Source organism: Cottoperca gobio, chromosome 21 (genome assembly GCF_900634415.1).
Source record: "Cottoperca gobio chromosome 21, fCotGob3.1, whole genome shotgun sequence".
NCBI lineage: Eukaryota > Metazoa > Chordata > Actinopteri > Perciformes > Bovichtidae > Cottoperca > Cottoperca gobio.
The window spans coordinates 14,017,613-14,038,540 of NC_041375.1; the positions used below are offsets into that span (position 1 = coordinate 14,017,613).

The window sequence follows — 20,928 nt, forward strand, 5'->3', positions numbered from 1 at the left end:
AAACATCCTTAAATCCACAAGCTATTAACACATGTAAATGAATGCACCATTCCAACTTACTTTAAAATCAGTGTGCACTTTAAAACTACACTTCCACACATAGTTTTGAGAGGGAAAAAAATTAAGCAGAGGTAAATCTATTTGGAGGATACGTCCAACTTGATTTTGTGGAAAACATTGAATTGAAATTGTGCAACAAAAGGGGGGCTTAAGTCACCATCTCCCAGTCTTAACATGTTACAGACAATTTTGATAGGAATGGAAAGGCTGTTGAATTAATGAATGCCCACAATTAAAAAGCTTTGTACACCCTTGTGAATGTCTTTTGACAACCTTTAGCTCCAGTTTATCCTGTGTGATTTGACATGTCTGTCAGCTTCACAGTGTGCATGCAGCCGCCAACATCCTCTTGTTTTCTCTGAATACTAATTGTGGTCAAAGCCATTAAGCATAGAGAAGCGGTGATGCATAAACTGTCAGATTACCCCTGACCACAAAATAATGTGCAAATTTACATACCGTGGTTTGTGTTATTTTTTTCCCCTCCATGATAAGATGCCCCAAAACGTAGTGAGGGTTTTTTTTTTGGGTCGCGCTATCACAATGAAGAACACATTAGAGACGTTCTCATAAATTATTAATTTTCAGACCCCCACACCAAACGTGCACTGAAATTTCCCAGATAATTTATTTTGAACTGAACACAAAATGCTGAAAGCACATTGGCACCTCTGTAGTCGCATCGCTCTTATGATTATCAAGTGAATTGAGTTCTTTTGAGAGATTTCTTATCCCCTGTGGGAAGTAGAAGAAAGATACCACACAACCAGCGGTAGTAACACCCCTTTGAATAAGATTATACTCAAGCTTTCATACTCTTAAAAGCTTTATAATGGCTTTAACTAGGTGAGTGTGTATCTAAGAAACACGTTAATGCAGCTCCTTGAATTGAAACCAGTAAGAACACATGTCTGATTCCATATTGACATCTGAGAAAAGGCATGAACTGGAGGAGTACATCATATAAAGCCAAGGCAAAAACCTTAGCAGACTCTCAAAGAACTAGAATGGCACTCTGAGAGCACCGCCGAGAAAATGATTTGTGTATCCGCCCCATGATTCGGATCCGCTCTTCGGATATGTCTGGTCTTTCTAGATAATGGTATACCGGAAAAATTAATATGTAAATCAATAGATTATTTTTAAATATTCTTTTAACTGTGTCCTTTTGTTCTCCAGGCCATCTGCTCCAGGTAGCCGGAGATGAACGTTTAAATATGTCTGGCATCTCCAATGGTTTTCCTTTGGTCAGCCACCCAGCGTTTGGACTCTACACGTCAGGTTCCGGCCGCTCTGAGTTTGGAGGTCTCGGTAGCCTGGGTTTGTCTGCTTTGGCTGCCCACTCCCAGTTTGGTACATTTCCAGGTAGGAAATGCAATGTTTTGTTTATTTCTATTATTAATATAGGTGAAGAGAACATTTTGTTTCATGGTAAAGTTTAATTGTTTTTCAATTAAATTGTCGGTCATGGTAATTATTTTCTCCCTGGATTACATCTTTATCTTTGGTAAGGACAATAGTAATCTATACCATTGCTGTACATCTTTATGTATTTGCCTTGTCCATGAAATGCAACCATCTTCAACCGTGCATCAGTAAGCTTTACCTTATGTTGTCCTCCTCTATTGTAATGGGGAGGTCAAATGTGAAGCTTCACAGCAACAGAAATAATAAATTTACATTATTTTTTCAACCCTTTTTGGTCTTCCCACAAATATTTGAGATGTACATACATTTATGTAAAAAATAATAGAATACATTTTCAATGGTGTCCGATTGCATGCGATATCATGACACAAAGTAAATGGAGGTTTTTAGAAAGCAGATGGTGTTTCAGAAGAATGCTGCTCTTGAGAAATGGTTGCAGCTGTGACATGTCTAGTAGATGATGTGAATCTTTGCAGCTATTCTACCAGATGACCTCTGCTTTAACTTCTCCAACTCCCAATATAAAGTAATGAAATCACAGTCAGTGGAATGCACTTGTTATCAATGCAAAACTATATTTTGAACTGAGTAATTAGTGCTTTTGACAGGTTGGATAAAACATGCTCTTATAACTTGTTGGCAGAATGGATTCTCCGCATATCTAGATAAAGTGGCTATTTGTGCCTAACTGTGTACGGTATCTCGCTCCCCACTCCAGACTGGTGGCGGCCATCTGAGGCACATACCAGAGGAGCAGCCGCCTTCTTCCCTCCTCTTCTGGGTCTGCATCCTGTATTTGCGTCAAGCTTCAAAAGCCACGATCCCATTCACTTGCAGTCATGTACCTCAGGTAAAAAAAAAAGAGCCAGCTCCTGCCTAAGGCCATACATAGCAGCTTAAAGCAATGCACAGAGGCTCTAAAATGAACTGTAATGTAATGTAGAAAAGAATGATTCCATAAACCTATTGTTGTTAACAATATGAGTCTTATTGTCCTTGTAATGTGTTTATTTTGCTTGTTCTAATGAGTATCCATCTAAACAAAATGCACAATGTCAGTTTCTGTAGGCGTGAATGGAACAGTGAATGGTAGGAGTGCTTCTTCTCCTACCGGGAACTCTGCTGCGAACACCAGTTCGTTTCCAACAAAGGGAAACGCGGGAAAAACTAAAGCCAACAGTAGTCTGAGTCAAAAAAGCAGCCCGGACCTGGGCCAACTGCACAAGACGATCACCCAGAAAACAAAAGAAAAGGTTAATGCTGTTTTTGCTCAAACACTTGAGTACAATACGCTGCATGAATACTCACTTCACTGTTCTGTTGTTCACCTTTCTGTTGTTCCTGGCACCTTTTTCTCCCCTTTTTACTTGATTGAAAAAATGTGGACTTTTATTATTATTTAGACACCGAACAAAAGACCACTAGAGACCTCCAGCATGAGTGGCAGCCAATCGGGATCATTGTCAGATAGCTCCTCCAGCGATGGTGAGGAGAGCAGCAGTGATCCCGATGACATGGAAGATGAGGAGGATGAAGATGAGGATGACCAGAGCAATGAAAGTGAGGACTCTGACTCAGAAAGAGACAGCAGAGTTAAAAGGAAAGTCGAGGTCAGTAACCCTTTTTTATTTATTTTTTTACAATAACATTTTTAAAAGCTTGACAAAGATTTCCCCCCTTTTTTCCTTCAGAATATGTCTGTAAATAAGTTATTTTGTAAGGTTTTGTGTCTGATCAAATTGCTTTCTGTTCACTAAATGTTAGTTGGATTGTTAGAAGCAGCCATGGTGGTGGGCGACAAACTGAATGTATGTGCGAGCTGACAGAGCTGCCACTGTGAGGCTCTCTCAGTAGGAGCTGACATGACGTGCTGTCTTTTCCTCTTCCTCCTACTCAGCGGCTGACACAGAACATTTCTGAGGGTAAAAAGAAGAGACCTTGCTCTACTGATGGAAACACAACTCAAGACAGACACCGTGACACTGTTCCTTTGACTTCCCCGTACCGCCTGCAGTCCTCCTCCCACCCTGCTGGCCTGTCACAGTCTGCAGCGCTGTTCCTCCAGAGCTCCAGGACTGCGGAGGAGGAAGGCCAGCAGCACATCAGTGTCATTCAGGCCACAGGGTTGGCAGCCAGCAACAGTCCCCTGGCATCATCCCACAGGGAGGCCTCCCCTCTGCCCTCCAGGTCCTCACCCAACCCCATCTCCTTCTCTAACGCACCTAAACACTTCCATCCTTCCTCCTCACCGAAGCACAGCTCTGTCTCCTCCTCCCCCAAACCTCATGCTCTCTGTTCCCTGTCGAAACCCCTGTCTCTGTGTGTCTCACCCAAGCCTCTCTCCCTCTCTTCTTTACCCAGACCACCAACACTGTTGTCCTCAAAAAAGCCTTCACATAAACCCAGATTCCTGATGCCCTCTCTTAAGCACGCCCAGCAAGTTGATGGCACGAAGGAGAGCAATGGAAACCTCCTGGGTGTTAGATCGTCACACAGTTTAAAATTAAAACAGGTGAGTTGCATTTGTTATTCACATTGGTGCATTGAAGCTGCAGCCTTTCTTTTTTTCCCCCTAAATCCTGCCTAAGGTACAAAATAACAATTTACTGTAATAAAATAAGGGCTTTTATTAAACTGCATGTTGTCTGACCGCTACATGACGAGACGTGACAATGCATTTAGCTCTATCGGGAATACTTCACAAAATTGACAAGCAATTAGCTCTGTTACGCTTTGGGATGTTTGTTATCAGGAGAGGAGAAATCTGTCTCCTTTTAAAGGACTCTGTTATTGTCTTTATTTTGTAAAAGATGGAAAATGTAGCAGTCTATAACAAGAGGGTTTTAATTTATATGATGGCGGTACATTAAATACAGGCTTTTTGATTGATTTTGACAATAGTAACAAATACAACATGACAGCTAGAGTCACACAATGGCACTAAGCCAAACAATTTGAAAACATTTTCCACAGCAGCCTTTTTGTCTTTACTGTAGTTGACAGGCTTGAGCCTGCTCTTCATTGTCCCTGCCTCTTATTGCACCTTACATTTCTTCATTCACAGCCCACAGTAATGTAATGTGAGTGACAGTTTGTGTAATTACTTCCTTCTTCTTTCTCTTTGTTTCCCTTTCTTTTTCATTTTTACTCATGAAGCCCCTCTACTCCAAGGACTCCGGGAAGCAAGCTTTCTCTCTGCGACCCAAGAGCCAGAAATGCTATAAAAGTCTCAAAAATTCAGCATCCTCTTCATCGTTGCTGACTCAACATAAACATTCGTCAGATACGTTGAGCAGTCATTTACTGTCTCTCCCACACAGCAATGATACCAATCTGTTCCTGAGCCACCACCTTAATGGGATGATCCACAGCGCAGTTCAGGACGCCCCTTTGGCCCTCATCACTAAACCCCGCAGCCAGAGCAGCACCCCTAGTAGCAAACCTCTCCAAGCAGCCAGTAGCCCTCCCTATCCCATGCCCCTCAACCTGAGCACCGGCAGCTCGGGCAGCTCTGATTCCCCACTTAAATCTTCAGCCTCATCAGGTGTTGCTCACAGACGGAGGGAGACTAACACTCCCAAGTTTCTGCGTGCAGGAAAGAGCCTCTCTAAAACCAACACGTCCTGTCCACCTGCAGACTTGGTCAGAGGCAGTGAGTCTGATATCCACAGCAGCAGGGACTCGGACGACTCTTTAGGAGATGACTTTGATGACGATGATGAAGATGACCAAGATGATATTGAGGATGAAGATTCTGGCAGTAGCCTGTCAGGTTAGATTAAACGGACCTTTCTTTAATTGAATATACTAATGCCACTGACGACATGTTTTTGCAGATATAAGATGTATGATGAGGTTTGGATGTGAGAAGAATGCTAATGAGGAAATCATTTTGCCCTCTCTTTGTTTACCTGTGTCACGCTGGGATCCCTGCAGAGTCAGAGAGCAATCTGGATAGTGACTCTGACGGCTCTGAGGATGATGTGAAGGAGCGCGGTGAGACAGAAGAAGACAGCGATGCAGAAAGGACTCCCCTGAAACTCGCTAAAGCGTCCTTGTCTACTCGCAAGTCCTCCTCGAACCTCTCTGCCAACTGCTCCCTGCTTAACCTACAAATCCTCCAGCCTCCTAGTTTACCTAGTAGCCTACTCACCTCCACCACAGTGACCAGCTCAGGGGCACTGAGTAACCATGGCACCCTATCGCCATCCTACACGTATGCCACACTGCCAGGTAACAAATCTGTGTTTGCTTAAAAACCAAATGCATCCACAGCCTGCTACAACACAGCTTCACTTTACAATGTAATACTTTAAAGTGTGATTCAGGCTTCATGAAAGTGTTACTCACTCAGAGAACAGCGTGGGATCATGAGTAAAGTCAGTATGCTATTTATCTTTCCTCCGCTCACTTTGCTAACACAGACTATACGACCTATCCGTGGAAAGAATATGCTTATTTCTTATGAAAACATTGCTCTCTCAATCCAGGTTAAAATTAGCTCTCTGGAAGAAATTGCGTCATTGTTTTGATGGTCCCCAGCAGCTTTTTCTTTAATAACCGCATTGTGACTTGCCATAATGGAAAATTATTTTTCCATTTATTAGCAGTTAGAATCGTATCACAGTGATGCCGTGAATTACTCTTGATGATCTTAAGAAACATTTATGAACTTTTACTTCTATAAAATAAGAAATGTAACCAATACAACGACCCCTTAACTGTCACTGCAGAAGTTACGGCTTGTTGCTGTACAAGCTCTGTTCCTGCTTTGATATTGTTTGTCTAATATGTGATGTTGATGTCCATGCATATAAGGGTGTTGCTGACCCTTAGCTTACCTATGTTGTAGAAATTCCACTGATGGTGATTTAAGTTTGCTATTTAATGTATAAAACTGCTATCCACAGTAAATGGACGTCTGACGGAGTCTAAACCTTTTTGTTTGAGGTTTTGTTATTTTATGTAGTGAATATATCTGTAAACTTGGCAGGTTTGTGGATTTGCTCACATCCCCCTGGAGGTGTGAAAAGCGCTGAGTCATTTCTCCTGTTTTCTAGGATCAGGGAAGAGGAGGAGAGTAACGGATGAGAGAGTTCTGCGGTTGCCTCTTGAGTTTGGGTGAGAGATTGTGCATGCACTTCATATTAAAAGAAACCCATAAAGGTTTGACGGTTTGACCAGGTTCCATTTGTCCTTGTTTTACTTCCTGCATTGTTTGTGTTTATGCAATTGGTGTTAGTAAAATGTCAGCTCACTGAAGGCTGACGTGTGACCTTTCCTAAAAGGTTACCTGCAGTCATCTTAACTTTGTGGCGCAGCCTTAGACATGTGATCACCCACGGCAAATATTATCATATCTCAGGGTTAGCCACACACAACAGACGATGAATTGTGTTTTTAGAAACTTTAGATTTATAAAGAAACCTTCAGTGTTAACACGGGGGGTAAATACTGTAAATGTAAAAAGCACCATTAGAGTTCCTGAATTGAGAACGGAGACGTCTTCATCAAGGGCTAGGTTGGAGTAGACCACAAAAGAAAAAGACATCCTTGCATTTCTTTTAGGGTCCTTTTAAAAACCCCAGTCTTGAACAGTAGGCAGGAAATGAAATGAGGCCCAGCACTTCAGCATCAATGGGTTAATTGCATCCAGCCTCAACACAGACATGCAACATTAGCAGCTCCCTGCCCACAAATTCTGCAGCCTTGGAAATGAGCGCCTTTCATCTTCTATGGATGTTTTTCATCAGCAGGTTCACAGGAAACAGAGGCCATAAGACTGTATATCAGGCCCTGCTCTGTGTGGGATAACCGCCTACATGTCTTGTGTGTGTGTGTGTAAGCCATGGCTGCACTCCAGCGGAGCTCATGGGAACTGAGGGGTCGCCCGACTTGGCGCGTGGCCATTTAGGAGTGTTATTACTGGAAGGGTCAGAGGACGACAAGGCCACCGACTACACAGCTTTACAGGCGGCATTTACATAGTTTATCTCCTTGTTTGCTTGCTGTTGTGACAACATTGACACTAGAACAATATTATTAGACTGCAGGGAACTTATATGAGAGAAAACAATCAGCTTGTAAAATATATATTAATGAGTAATGAATACAGCTGCACGGAGGTTATCACATACCTTGTATTATTTTTGCATATTTCTTTGTTCTTCAGGTGGCATAGAGAGACCCGAATCAGGACTGTGGCAGGTCGTCTACAAGGAGAGGTGGCTTACTCTGCTCCATGTGGGAAGAAGCTGCGTCAGTATCCTGATATAATGAAGGTAAATCTACAATGTGTGGCTTTTATTGGAAGTATATTTAAAGCCCTGCACATGCTCACTGCATCACTATAGCCTTATATAATTGCCCTCAGATGAGAAGTGAAGACGTAAGTGGTGATTGACCAGTTAATATGGCTGAAATAAACTGCTTTAATTTCTATGCATTATTCTTTTGTCTGCAGTACTTACTCCGGAACGGAATAACTGAAATCTCACGGGATAATTTCAGCTTCAGTACAAAAATTAAAGTCGGTGACTTCTATGAAGCCAGAGAAGGACCAGAGGTAAAGGTTTCTAACTTGTTTTGTGTTTTATATGAAATTGTCATTTAATCAAAGATGGAAAAGTAAAATAATATAATGTCATATAAATTTCAATCCATCATTCTGGCCACGTCCACATTAAAGCTGCATTTTATAATTGTTGAAATTACACTGACAGAAATCACAAAGCCTGCATCTGTGTTTGTTTTTAAAAACTCTGCATTAAAGAGAGATGAAACAGTTCTTTATATTAAATACAAATGTTTCTCAAAATATATGTTTTAAACATGAAGAACAGTTTACTGCTGTTTAAATGCAGGCAACGTACAAAACATGCATTCTGAGGCATTTTGCTTCTTACACGGCCTCACTGTAGCTTTAAGTAGTTACACCATTTTACATAAGAATCCATAAATTAAAGCAACGGGTAGATAAACCATTTTTTGTTTGGTTTGTTGGTTTTAATCCGTCTTACTTCTCCGTCTGATAACCCAGGGTTTACAGTGGTTCTTGCTGGCAGAGGAGGAGATCGCTCCCAGTATCATAGCGATGGATGGGAGGCGCAGCCGGTGCTCACAGTCTGAGCGCCAGCCGATAGGGGATGGCACCGCGGCCAGACAGTGGAAGTCGCTTCCTCTTAATATTGGCGAAAATCACTTCCCAGATGTCAGTGATTCAAAACTGCTACGCAAACTGGAGGCTCAAGGTCAGTTTACATCTTGAGAGAAAATCAACCAGTCAACTATTGGCACTTAGTGGTTTTTTACATTTATCTTAACTGATGATAAAGTGATCACGTCATTATATTTCCAGCTCAACTTCAAATGAGTTTATTAGCTACGTAGAGGTTAATAGCAGAAAGGCTGATATTATAGAGATATTATCGCAATATCTATAGAAAATCTGGGAGAAAAAAATGCTATCAGTCAAATTAATCTTTAATATTGTTTATTGTGCATTTTGTCTGTTTTCTGGCAAAGGAATCACTCTCCAAATAAGAGTGTAGGGAGGTGAAGAGACAGTCTGTAACCATAACTGTACAAAAGCTTACAAACAGTCATTTGATTGAGGATTTAAAGAGGCGGAAGATCATTAACATTATATCAATATTTCCTTTTTTAAATATCATTGTTACGTCAATAGCAGTATATCAACACCGTTACAGAACCCTTTTCAACTGTCGAAAATATCATGAATGTGGTGACGGTTTTGGTTTCATTTTCTCAAAATCAATCTGTAAGAGGTTCTTTCTAGAATCCCACATGATAAAAACCTTTCTTAGAGGAGGCGGCAGTATTGATTGTTCAATAGGCCATACTGTCTTTATTGTCTCACAGTGGCTCGTTACAAAAACCCTTGGCACTTTCTCTGGAGATTGTTAAGAGGGATTTGGGGAATTGTAAGAGTATCTGTGGGTCACTTTTTCATTTTTAATAGGGTCTTTGATTTCAGTAACATATTTCATCATGTCGCAGAAATAGCTCGACAAGCAGCTCAGATTAAAATGATGAGGAAACTTGAGAAGCAGGCCATGGCGCAAGCAGCCAAAGAGGCAAGGAAGCAACAAGGTAAACAGCTCCTCTCTAGTCACACTCTTCTCTATCAATGCATCGTGACGCTGTGCGCGAGCCTAATTTGTTTATGTGTTCCAGCAATAATGGCTGCAGAGGAGAGGCGGAAAAAGAGGGAGCAGATGAAGATTCTTAAACAGCAAGTAAGGACTTTCCTTTGCATGCGTTGTTTAATTTAATCTGCTCTGTTCATATTCAGAGTTTGTGTGATCCAAGGTGCAAAGGGTTTTAAGCACAGTTGAATTGCTTTTGAAATTCTACAAGGAAGTTGCTATCCTCCTAAATGCTGCACCTTCCTCATCTGCATAGACCCACTGTACTTCTTCACCCCGCTCCCCCACTCCCCCGCCACTCTATAACATGCATGACTTAACAGTTAATTCATTTGATCTTGCCCTCATCCTTTTACCAGGAGAAGATCAAGCGCATTCAGCAAATTCGTATGGAGAAAGAACTCCGTGCACAGCAAATTCTCGAGGTTCGTCCTGAAAGTTATTGCAGAAACATTCTGAAACACTTCCTTTCTGCTGTTGATAGGATTTTTTTTAAAACCCAACCAAAGGCTATTCCTAAATTATGTGGTCCCACTTTAAGTCACATCTAGTGAGTACATGTGACTAATGCCTAATTGGTTTTTTGCAAAAGTGCCATTGAATAAGAAAATCTCTTCAGACCGTGATGGAGCTTAATACGAAAAAACACACAAAAAAAAAACAGTATTTCATTAAGTAAGAGGTGGCCCAGAGTTTACCACGGCTAGGTGAAACACCTATTTTGCATTCTCTCATTAATAGAAGCTGTGAAGTATTTTAGCTTTTATAAATCAAATTTCAGTTGACACGCTTGGCAAGCAGCTCTTAACAGGATTTAGTTGTGGTTATAATTACTGATAGAAATTGCTTAATTTATTCTCACTGCCTGCTGCTGGTGTTTCATAATAACTGCAGCCATTTTGTCTTTCAATGCTAATGGTGGGAAACAATCACGTCAGTGGTCAAGATTTCATTATGTTAGATGTGACTATCAGTGAGCCACTGGCTCTATTTAGCACTGGAATAGTTTCCATTGACGGCATTAACAGATTGAAAAAAAGCAATCACATACAAAACGTATACCTAATATTAATTTATTTTACAAACCAGATTTAAGATATTTTTTTCTAGTCCTTTTATTATTTTCACTTAATGATTTTAATTAAGAAAATAATCTTAATTACATTTTCATTAATCAGAGTTTGCAACACCAATCAAATGTTTATTTATTCCAAACCTTCCTGTGGTGTATGTGCTGTACTGTATGTGTTTTTCAATTAGTCTATTGCTTCTGTTGCATGACCTTAAGACCTATTTTGCACATACAGGCAAAAATAAAGAAAAAAGAAGAAGCAGCCAATGCCAAAATATTGGAGTTTGAGAAGCGGAACAAGGTGAGTAAGATGAAGAAACTTCTCGTCTGCTCCCTTGTTCAGCTGCCACAAATGTCCCTCACGCCTCTTATTCCCAATGTTCTCTGCAGTATAATGTTTTCGTTATGCTGCTTGTCACTGCAGCAGATATTTTCCTTGCCTTGGTTAATCACTGATAAAAAGAGGTTGGATCATCCCCTTGCGTTTTACATTTTACTGTATCATTGGATAAGAACAATGAAATCTAGAGGCCTGAAACTTTAGCATGATGTTGTTCGATATGTGTACGCCTTTTTAAATTGTGTACATTTTATTTTTAGTAGTTTATCTGCAGTGTTCACTTTCACATGTTTTGCTCACTCTGACATGTTTATAATTTCATATTGTACACTACCTGGTCGTGAATATATGATTCTAGTTTCTAATCGATCATCTTTTTTCATAAAGGAGAAGGAGATACGAAGACTGCAAGCTGTCATTCTGAAGCACCAGGTAGCTTTTTTATTTATTCATGGTCCACGACCACATTATACCAAAGCCATTCTTACTCTCACTTTGTGTTTACACTGAATATCTTGGAGACGGTCTCTAACTAATTGTCAGTAGCCTAATGGAATTGTTTTGTACAATATATCCAGTCAAATTACGCTTTGAGGTTCTTTTGGCCGTGTTTTTTATTTGAGCTTACCAAAGGATGGATTTTTCTTGCATTGATTTTTCTTGTGTGATTTTCTATTTCTTAACTTTGCCAACTATTTCTACCAGGAGTTGGAGAGGCATAGACTAGATATGGTATGGGTATGTTTGTTTCCGTACATCTTAACAACGTATTGTGAACGTGTTGTGATAAATGGTTGCCATCATAGCGATGCGTAAAGTGTAGCATTGGCTGCAGTCACACTACATCCTCCTGCATGGCTTTCCAGAACAGTGCACTGCATACGTCTGCGCTATTTGTCTCAGAGAAAACACATCCATTATCTTGCCAATACGATCAAAAAACACCTTAACTCCACAGAAAATATAACAGGATGCAAAGCACTCTGATAGCCTGACGGAACACCAAGTACCCATTACAGTGTTTTTGTTTTGGAATGATTAAATTGAGGTGCTCAAAATCATTTTACTCTCCAGTGTGTGAGCGGACTTTCTAATCCATTCTAATACCGGAGGAAAGTCAATACACAGTTTGTATTCTTGCCAGTGATTTACGCCACTGTGTTAATGTAAACAAAATTCTTGTTTTTCCTCATTTGAGATTCAAATGTTTTATCATGGTTGTTCATTTACAGCATTAGTCTCACTATATACATCTTAACTATAAGGGAGGCAATGATGGACTCTAAATAAAGAGTTAAAATACAATCATTTCATTTAATCTGCAGGATAGTTTCACACAACATTGTTTATCAGTTGGTTATAGATTCTGTGTTTTGCTTGTCCCTGTAACACTTAATATTTACTGCTTATAGTTCTAAACCTCTTGGCCTGTACCTTTCAGGCTGCCTTCTTGCCGACGTGCTCAGATTAATAATGGCTGGTTCTAACTTTGTGCTTGTGCTTTGTGTGTGCACCACTACCCGTAATGTAGCTTTTTTTTCGTCAATCATTGTGTTCCATTTGGTTGAACTGTTTTGTAAATCTTTAACTACGGTGCAACGTTTTGATTGTGTGATGATTGTGACAAATGATGATCCGTGTTTCTTCTTCTACTGTGCATGTACTGGGTGTTCATACTGTCTGTTGCATATATGAGCCCTTTTCTCTTCAGAAGAAAATGCCAGTAACTGTGAATAGAAAAGAAACTGTGTGTTTGTGCTCGGTCAGGAGAGGGAAAGACGCAGGCAGCACATGATGCTCATGAAGGCTTTGGAGGCCCGTAAGAAGGCAGAGGTGGGTAACGCATAAACTGCTCATCCCTCTTGTTTCTGCTCATTCCCGCTGCGGTGTTCTGCTACACTGTTTTATTGTGTTTTTTATTTTGCTTAGTACTTAAAATTTTTTTTGATGATTCAACACTGTGGTAATTGAGGTCAAAGTCTGCAGCAGTGTCAAAACTCCTTTCTCTTGGCTGTAGGAGAAAGAGCGTCTGAAGAAAGAGAAGAAGGATGAGAAACTGTTAAACAAGGAGAGGAAACTGAAGCTCAGGAGACTGGAGCTGGAAAAAGCGAAGGAGCTAAAGAAACCAAATGAAGACATGTGTTTAGCAGATCATGAGGTATTCACACACTGTGGCGCTGCTGGCAGATGAAAATGAGAGTCCATCATGGATAGCCTCCATCTTTGGCGTTGATGTTTGTGGAAAAGATTGCATTTCCCACTAGCACCAGGGTTTTTTTGACATGGAAATCAATCAGGATAATCACTGCAGGAGCTATAGGCATGAAGATTAGAAATGCTTTTGACACATTTATGGTTTCATTGTTTCACTATCAGATGTGTAATATCACTGAAAGCATCTGGAATTGATTAAAACAGAAGCAGGTGTAGGTCAAAATACTGCCACCAAGTGGCTGCTAATGCCTATTTACCAACCCAAGTATTACTGATCAGACACTAATAAATGAAGTCTGGGCTTTATTCATAAGATTTCTTTAACAGGACTTGACAGACAAGCTAGTCTGAAACATCTGCATCTCCAAGAAATGCTTACAAATATTTCTCTCCAGCCACTTCCAGAGCTGTCCCGGATCCCTGGTCTGGTCTTACCAGGAAGTACCTTCTCCGACTGCCTGATGGTGCTGCAGTTTCTGCGCAGCTTTGGGAAGGTCCTGAGGTTAGACATAAATCCCAACATGCTCAACCTAAGTGACCTTCAAGAGGGGTTGCTCAACACTGGGGACAGTATGGGCAAAGTGCAGGACCTGCTGGGCAGCATGCTCTCTGCAGCTGTGTGTGATCCTGGTATACCTGCAGGTCACAAGGTGAGAGTCTACAAGGTGACTTGTAAATTGTTCCTGTACTGCAGTTCACATGTGTATGCACACGCACGCACATACACACACACACACACACGCATACAAAAACAAGCACCCACTTGTGTAACACTTTATAATAACCATCAACAATTGATAGTTTATTAAACTTCAATTAAAAGTTATTTTACTATTGACAAACAATGAAATGATAATTGATAATATTTAATATTTGTTACTAATACTATATTTGGTTATTTTATCATTATTTTGTGTCATTTAAAATAATTTGTTTAGCTGATAAGAGACTATAACAATTACATTCTGATTACATTGGTAAACTATTTATTGACACTATATAATATACTATATAACTATAATTCTAAATATTTTTCATAAATGCTTTACAAAGTTTATATTAAACATTTACCACGGTATTATACTCATCAGTTGCAACTTTATTAGAGCATCCAAATAATGTTTATAGGTGGTTTACAACAGATTATTAACCCTTAACAAAGTTTTAAACATATTTAGTCCATCTATGACAAAAGCGTCTTTGAGGTCTTGAAAAGCGCTATATAAATTAAATGTATTATTATTATTATTATTATTATTATTAAATGAACTGTAATGTAATATAATCTATCTATATATGTGTATAGATGTTTTACAAATGATGTCTTAAAGGTTTACATTGCAAATACTTAAAATAACAAATTATAGCATTACAAATATTACGAAATATAATTTCATTGTTCTGTTAACACTAAAATAACTATCAACTAAAGTCAGTGTCAGTGTTTAGAGCTTTTAGTACACATAAACATTTTAAACCATCATTTTCATGCGTTTACCAAAGCCCATTGTCCATACTGTGATTTTACATTATGCTCCATTATTACGATTCTTCACATTAAGAGGCTTTCTCAGGCTGTGTGCTCATTTAGTGCGATGTGCATTCAAGGACAAAAGATTGCAAGACTGTCAACGAAAACCTCATGTTTCATAACGATCCTCACACATCCCAGGGGCCACTTAAGCACTTAAGATTGCTTGAAGAGATAATTACTCGAACAGGACAGTGTTTTTACTCCCATTGCACTCTCATGGGCTATACTCTTCACCTATGCTCTGCTCTCATGTGTCAAAGTATATAAAAAGCTATTCTGGTTTTGACTGAAAAAAAGCTATGGTCTGCTTAACACCACTTAACCTTATTTCTATCAGAATAAGACTGCCTTGGGGGAGAACCTGACTAATGTGGGGATCAACAGAGACAACGTGTCTGAGATCCTGCAGATCTACATGGAGGGTCACTGTGAGCAAACAGAGCTGGCGGCTCAGGCCCTCAGCCTCAGGACCAAAGCGTTTCAGGCCCACAGCCCATCACAGAAGGCCTCCATGCTGGTCTTCCTGGTTAATGAGCTCTGCTGCAGTAAGGCTGTGATCAGGTGAGGGTCCTGCCTCCTTCTGACATCAAGGCAAACTCAGTCAGGTTTTGTAGGGCAGAATTATTAATGAACTAACCTACCACTAGAATAAATCCTGGTCATTCTAAGTCTGTATAAACAAGTGTTCCTCATGTGCCTGAAGCAAACAAGTTAATCTCTGTGCCTGAAGGTGGAAAGTATTTGCTTGTTTTATTCATGGAGGCTTCAATTTTAATGGAATAACAGACGTACCAAAAGGAATAAGACAATGATGGGCCTTTTCACAGTGTTGCATCAAATTTATGTCATAAAATTTTAAGTAGTACCGGTAACATTTTTGAAAGACATCTGGCGCATACAGTGTGGCGCAAAGGTTTCATGCTCTTCTTATTATACAAAAAGGTCACAGAAAACATCTGTGTCAATATTGTCTGATACGTTGCAGTGAGATCGACAAAAACATCGATCACATGACCAACCTGAGGAAGGATAAGTGGGCTGTCGAGGGACAACTTCGCAAGTGAGTCAATGCATCATCTAAGCCCTTACATTTTCTGACTGAAATATAACAATCTGGATTTCTAAACTAGTCATCAATGTGTACAAGCTGACTGTCCATTTTTGTCTTCAAAGACTGAGGAGCATCCATGCCAAGAAGACCGGCAAGAGAGACAGCAGTGTGGGGGGAGAGGACAGCCACACCTTTGTCATCCCCACTGCCAGAAACAAATGCAAGAGGAAAGAAGGGGACAGTGAGGAGGAAGAGGACGAGGACGACGACAGTGAAGACCAAGACGACGACGACGATGAGGACGAAGAATCTGGGGGGAAGAAGGGGAAAAAAGCAGACGTATGTGAAGAAGAGGTCAGTGACAGCATGATGCTTTTACTGGAGCCAGCGGCTTAAATCAGTGCTTGTTATAGTAAATGTCAGCCGATCCACTGGCCTCCCACTAATGAGATCTTTTCACATAGGACGACAGTGTACACTCCGCCAGCATGGAGGACCTGGAGAAGCAGATCGAGAAGACATACAAGGTAAACCCGATGACATTTTTTTTTCTTCTCAGGATCAGCTCATCAATAAATTGATATGACTTCATAGTTCAACCTGCTGTGCTCTCTGCGTCTTTAGCAACAGAATCAGATCAGACAGAAGTTATTCGACTCCTCTCACTTGCTGCGCTCCATGATGATTGGACAGGACCGCTACAGGAGACGTTACTGGGTCCTTCCGCAGTGTAGTGGCATCTTTGTGGAAGGCACGGAGAGCGGGGAAGGTGCAAACCAAAACTGATAACTTAGATTTTGTTCACTTTTGTTCTTGTTTACCATAATAATAATAATAATAATAATAATAATAATAATAATAATAATACACTTTATTTTTATAGCACTTTTCAAAAATGATTTCAAAATCTCTCACAAGGCAAAAAAACAAACAATGATAAAAAGAAATGAAAACGTTAGAATGTATACACCATTTAACAAAAGGAGATGTATATGAGAAAATGTCAAATAAAACAATAACACATCATTTTAATTGAATTTAAGTTAGATGTATGTACCGGATAGTCATTTTTTGTGGACTTTGCATGAGCTAATATTACCTTTTCATGTTACTCAGGTTCGGAAGAGGCAGAGAACGAGGAGAACATACAGAGGACTGATCAGGTGGTCAGGGTTAAAGAAGAGCAGCAGGAAGAGACAAAGAAGCCACAGGTCTGCAGCCCAGTACAGAGCACAGACGGCGATACAACCACACCAGAGAGCCAGCAGGACAAAGACAGTCTCAATCTCTTCCTCCAGAAACCCGGCTCCTTCTCTAAGCTCAGCAAACTTCTTGAAGTAGCCAAAATGGCTCAAGATTCAGAGATCAATCCTCACAACAGTCATTCTGCTAAAGTCCCTACCACTGCATCTTATCTCTCATATGCCACAGCTCAGGCAGCCACCACTCAGCAGGGACTGATGGATAAAACGGATACTTCAGTGCCATCTCTGCTTAGTGCCCATCAGCTCAGAAGTAGTCCCTGGATAACCTGCAGCCCTCAGTCTATCCTTCATGAGGACCAGCTCTCCAAGATACTGATGGAAAAGAGCAACCAGTGGTTCAGCCTCTTGCCTCGCTCTCCCTGTGATGAGTCGTCTTCCACCTCCGGCTCCAGCCCTCCAGCTTCCTCCTCTCCGCTACAGACCATCAGCACTAAATCCCTCTCCCCTAATCCCCGAGCTACAGCCAGTTCTCCTGCTGGGATTAATAACATGCAGCCATCTGTCTTTCAGGTTGATAACAATAATCTCAGTCACGATTATTTCAGATCACGCTGTACTTTTATAAAACACAATTTGGACAATATTAAGTCTGATCATAATTTTGTGTGTGTGTGTGTGTGTTTGTTTTCTTTCCCCCTCAGCAAGTAAAGTCTGGCACTCATCAAAGCAGACTGACACGGTGCGACGTGTCTAGCGCAGCGGCAAGTCCCAGCCTGCCCTTCTCTGGTGCTTCTCTATCCCTCATGCTGGATCTGACCCCCCAATATGCAGAGGGTAACGGCAACAGTGTCTTCTCCCTGGCAAACACCAACTCTGTCAACAAGAGTGAGACCCCAGAGCCCCTGAGTGACAAGCCAGAGTGTGCCTCATTCCCTGCTGTGGATGTGGCCAAGACCCAGGACTACCCTCGTCCTCAGCCTATCCCCGACGGTAAGAAAGGCTTACTGCCAGTACGCACAAGTAAAACATGCTGGACTATTCACTGCCCAGACAGACTGCCACTCAAATAAACAACTTCTCTATGTTGCTAAAAAAATTCAAAAATGTTGTGAGAATAGTTTTTAAATGTGTGCATGTGTGTGTTGGCAGAGATGCTGTGTGGCTGGTGGAGGGTGGCAGACATGGAGGAACTGCACAGTCTGGTCAAGGCCCTCCATAGCCGAGGCGTCAGAGAGAAGGCCTTGCAGAAACAGATCCAAAAACATATGGAGTATAGGACCCAGCTCTGTGCCAACAGCAAAGATGGTTGGTCCACATTTCCTCTACTCTTTTATTTATTTATTTCTGTTTTTGTTTGTTGTGTATTGGCTGAAAAAAACACTCCCAAAGGAAAAACAAAAGATCAAATGTAAACAAACAAAATCACTAGTAGAGACCAAAGATTTCACATAAAATAAGTGTATAATTATATTAAGAGTCAACAGACATGCAGTGATATAAACATATTGTTATTTGACCTTTTGTGATGTGGCACTTGGTCGCTTTACACTAAATATAATAAAGTTGCTTTCAGTAGACGGTAGTGTATAATGCTTGTATGTATCTGTGGTGGCAGCGATTGATGTGGCAGAGCTGGAGAAGCAGGAGGTGAGTGAGGAGACGGTGGAGAGTTGGTGTGTTGAGGACCAGGCCATGGAGGTGGACATCAGCCTGCTGCAGCAGGTCGAGGGGCTGGAAAGGAAAGTCATCTCTGCCAGCCTGCAGGTCAAGGTACAGGCAAATATACCTGCATCCTACCCTTTTCATCTTTGTGCAGCTCACATAGATAATGAACCAGTTTTTATCCAAATTCATTTTCATGAGTAATTATCCAATACATGCTTGTCCTTGTCTGTGTCCTCACTTTGTCTTGATTTTAATTACTGTCATCAAATGTGACGATGTCTCCCTCAGGGTTGGGTGTATCCTGAGCCCCAGTCAGACAGGGAGGATCTGGTCTATCATGAGCACAGGCTCTTATCTTCCTCTGCTCCAGACAAGAAAGGACAGAGAGAAACCAGCCAGGAGGAACTTCCTGGCACCGTGGCGCGACGGCCCAACAATCCTCTTGATATAGCTGTCATCAGGCTGGCAGAGCTGGAGAGGAACATCGAGCGAAGGTACGTAGAGAGAAGAGACCCTTTGGAATCAGACTGGATAATGTCACTCAACTTGCTCCTGCACTGTGATGCAGTGGTAAAGGGAAGGTTCATCCCACACTAGGGCTGCAATTTAACAAATACTTTCTCCATCGAATAATCTGCCGATTATTATCCAGATTAATCGTGTGGTCTATAAAATGTCAGTTCCTCAAAGTGCAAGGCAATGTCTCATGTCTTGTTTTGTCAGTCCAAAACCCAAACATATTCACTTTATTATGTTATAAAACAAAGCAAAGCAGTAAATCTCTATATTTGAGAGGCTGAAAACTGCATTTTCTGACACTTTGCTTGAAAAATGACTTGAATGATTAATCGATTATCATGATAGTTGGTGATTGTTTTTCTCTCGAGCGGCTCTCTCCCACACTCCTTCTGGAGATTTATAACCTCACACTATGCTGCTTCTTAAACAAGAGTCTCTTGTTAATGGCTGTTGGCATTCAGTGTGCTAATGTCGCAGACTGTAGTGATTGCAGTCTCACTTTCTGTGATCTCAAAGCAGTGAGGAGGAGGTGGCACCGGGGATGAGGTTGTGGCGTAAAGCTCTCGGTGAAGTCCGCAGCTCAGCTCAGCTGTCACTCTGCATTCAGCAGCTGCAGAAATCCATTGCCTGGGAACGATCCATCATGAAAGTGGTTAGTGACGCTCTCTCTCATAATCGCAGAATACTTTATATCGTTTCATCGTTGAAATTCAAACGCCAATGTATAGCTCTCACGTAAGATGTCCCACTTTGTGAAGACCAGTCTTAAAGACTTGCATGGTTTCTCATAACATCTCATGAAATATTTAATGTTAATATAAAAAAATAAATACTACCTTATAAATGATTGGTTTTTTGATTAAAAAAAATAAATGTTTAAGTACATAAGCCCCTAGAAAGCGATCAAAGATGACGCAATACATCTGCACAGCTTGTGTTTTTTAAAGCGGGTTTGTTTTGGGGCAAAAGGTGCCGATCAACCAGATCAGATAAAAGCACAATCAGTAACAAATCAATCATTCAATATTCCTGACTGCACAGCATCAATCACCAGCGTTCTTTTGTTTTCTTTAAACTTATGCTTTATTTTTTCTTCATCATTCCATAGACTCAGTACAGTTTGACATCATTTAATTTTCCATCATTGTCTTGACAACATTTCCAGCTGCCTTGACCTTTATCCAGTTTTAATAAAAAATAAAATGTTCAAATATAGGGTGTACATGAAATACCAGGAGGCAGATGTAAAAATGCATCACGAGTTTGAATTCACAACAGTGTGTATCTGGTGTTTCCAGCACTGCCAGCTCTGTCAAAAGGGGGATAACGAAGAACTGCTCTTACTCTGTGATGGCTGTGACAAAGGCTGCCACACTTACTGCCAGAAACCCAAGATCACTACAGTACCGGACGGCGACTGGTTTTGTCCCACTTGTGTAGTGAAGGTACATCAGCATGTTTATTCCACTATTACAGTAGATGTAATAGTCAAATGATAAGATAGCTGTATCGCGTGTGATTAGAATATGAAGTGTTTAGTGTGTCTCTTCACCACTCTCCTGTGTGGTCTGTCATTTAGGAGAGTGGTCATTACCCCCAGGGTAGGAAGCAACAGAGCCGAACAGCTGGAGGAGGGAAGAAAGGCAGCGAGGTAAAACGAAATGGTAAGCCA

The 20,928-nt window shown here is 40.9% G+C and overlaps 1 protein-coding gene across 8 annotated transcripts in view; it reads left to right on the forward strand.

Annotated features, from left to right (window-relative positions):
- baz2bb (bromodomain adjacent to zinc finger domain, 2Bb) overlaps nucleotides 1-20,928 on the forward strand; it is a 48,702-nt gene that overhangs the window by 25,676 nt on the left and 2,098 nt on the right. For 3 of the 8 annotated variants that reach the window (XM_029458945.1, XM_029458947.1, XM_029458946.1), the window contains exons 4-36: nucleotides 1,240-1,425; nucleotides 2,207-2,338; nucleotides 2,548-2,741; nucleotides 2,892-3,098; nucleotides 3,386-4,000; nucleotides 4,645-5,260; nucleotides 5,425-5,721; nucleotides 6,549-6,609; nucleotides 7,661-7,769; nucleotides 7,952-8,053; nucleotides 8,528-8,738; nucleotides 9,508-9,600; nucleotides 9,685-9,746; nucleotides 10,016-10,081; nucleotides 10,964-11,029; nucleotides 11,456-11,500; nucleotides 11,774-11,800; nucleotides 12,836-12,901; nucleotides 13,086-13,226; nucleotides 13,678-13,932; nucleotides 15,154-15,377; nucleotides 15,802-15,876; nucleotides 15,990-16,221; nucleotides 16,332-16,394; nucleotides 16,492-16,636; nucleotides 16,984-17,642; nucleotides 17,774-18,062; nucleotides 18,222-18,377; nucleotides 18,688-18,842; nucleotides 19,026-19,231; nucleotides 19,773-19,908; nucleotides 20,555-20,701; nucleotides 20,836-20,928. The exon at nucleotides 20,836-20,928 is cut by the window's right edge and continues 197 nt beyond it. In XM_029458945.1, coding sequence (XP_029314805.1) covers nucleotides 1,240-1,425; nucleotides 2,207-2,338; nucleotides 2,548-2,741; nucleotides 2,892-3,098; nucleotides 3,386-4,000; nucleotides 4,645-5,260; nucleotides 5,425-5,721; nucleotides 6,549-6,609; nucleotides 7,661-7,769; nucleotides 7,952-8,053; nucleotides 8,528-8,738; nucleotides 9,508-9,600; nucleotides 9,685-9,746; nucleotides 10,016-10,081; nucleotides 10,964-11,029; nucleotides 11,456-11,500; nucleotides 11,774-11,800; nucleotides 12,836-12,901; nucleotides 13,086-13,226; nucleotides 13,678-13,932; nucleotides 15,154-15,377; nucleotides 15,802-15,876; nucleotides 15,990-16,221; nucleotides 16,332-16,394; nucleotides 16,492-16,636; nucleotides 16,984-17,642; nucleotides 17,774-18,062; nucleotides 18,222-18,377; nucleotides 18,688-18,842; nucleotides 19,026-19,231; nucleotides 19,773-19,908; nucleotides 20,555-20,701; nucleotides 20,836-20,928 — 6,131 coding nt within the window. The remainder of the gene's footprint in view (nucleotides 1-1,239; nucleotides 1,426-2,206; nucleotides 2,339-2,547; nucleotides 2,742-2,891; nucleotides 3,099-3,385; nucleotides 4,001-4,644; nucleotides 5,261-5,424; nucleotides 5,722-6,548; nucleotides 6,610-7,660; nucleotides 7,770-7,951; nucleotides 8,054-8,527; nucleotides 8,739-9,507; nucleotides 9,601-9,684; nucleotides 9,747-10,015; nucleotides 10,082-10,963; nucleotides 11,030-11,455; nucleotides 11,501-11,773; nucleotides 11,801-12,835; nucleotides 12,902-13,085; nucleotides 13,227-13,677; nucleotides 13,933-15,153; nucleotides 15,378-15,801; nucleotides 15,877-15,989; nucleotides 16,222-16,331; nucleotides 16,395-16,491; nucleotides 16,637-16,983; nucleotides 17,643-17,773; nucleotides 18,063-18,221; nucleotides 18,378-18,687; nucleotides 18,843-19,025; nucleotides 19,232-19,772; nucleotides 19,909-20,554; nucleotides 20,702-20,835) is intronic. The other 5 variants (XM_029458953.1, XM_029458948.1, XM_029458949.1 and 2 more) reach the window with 5 other exon arrangements.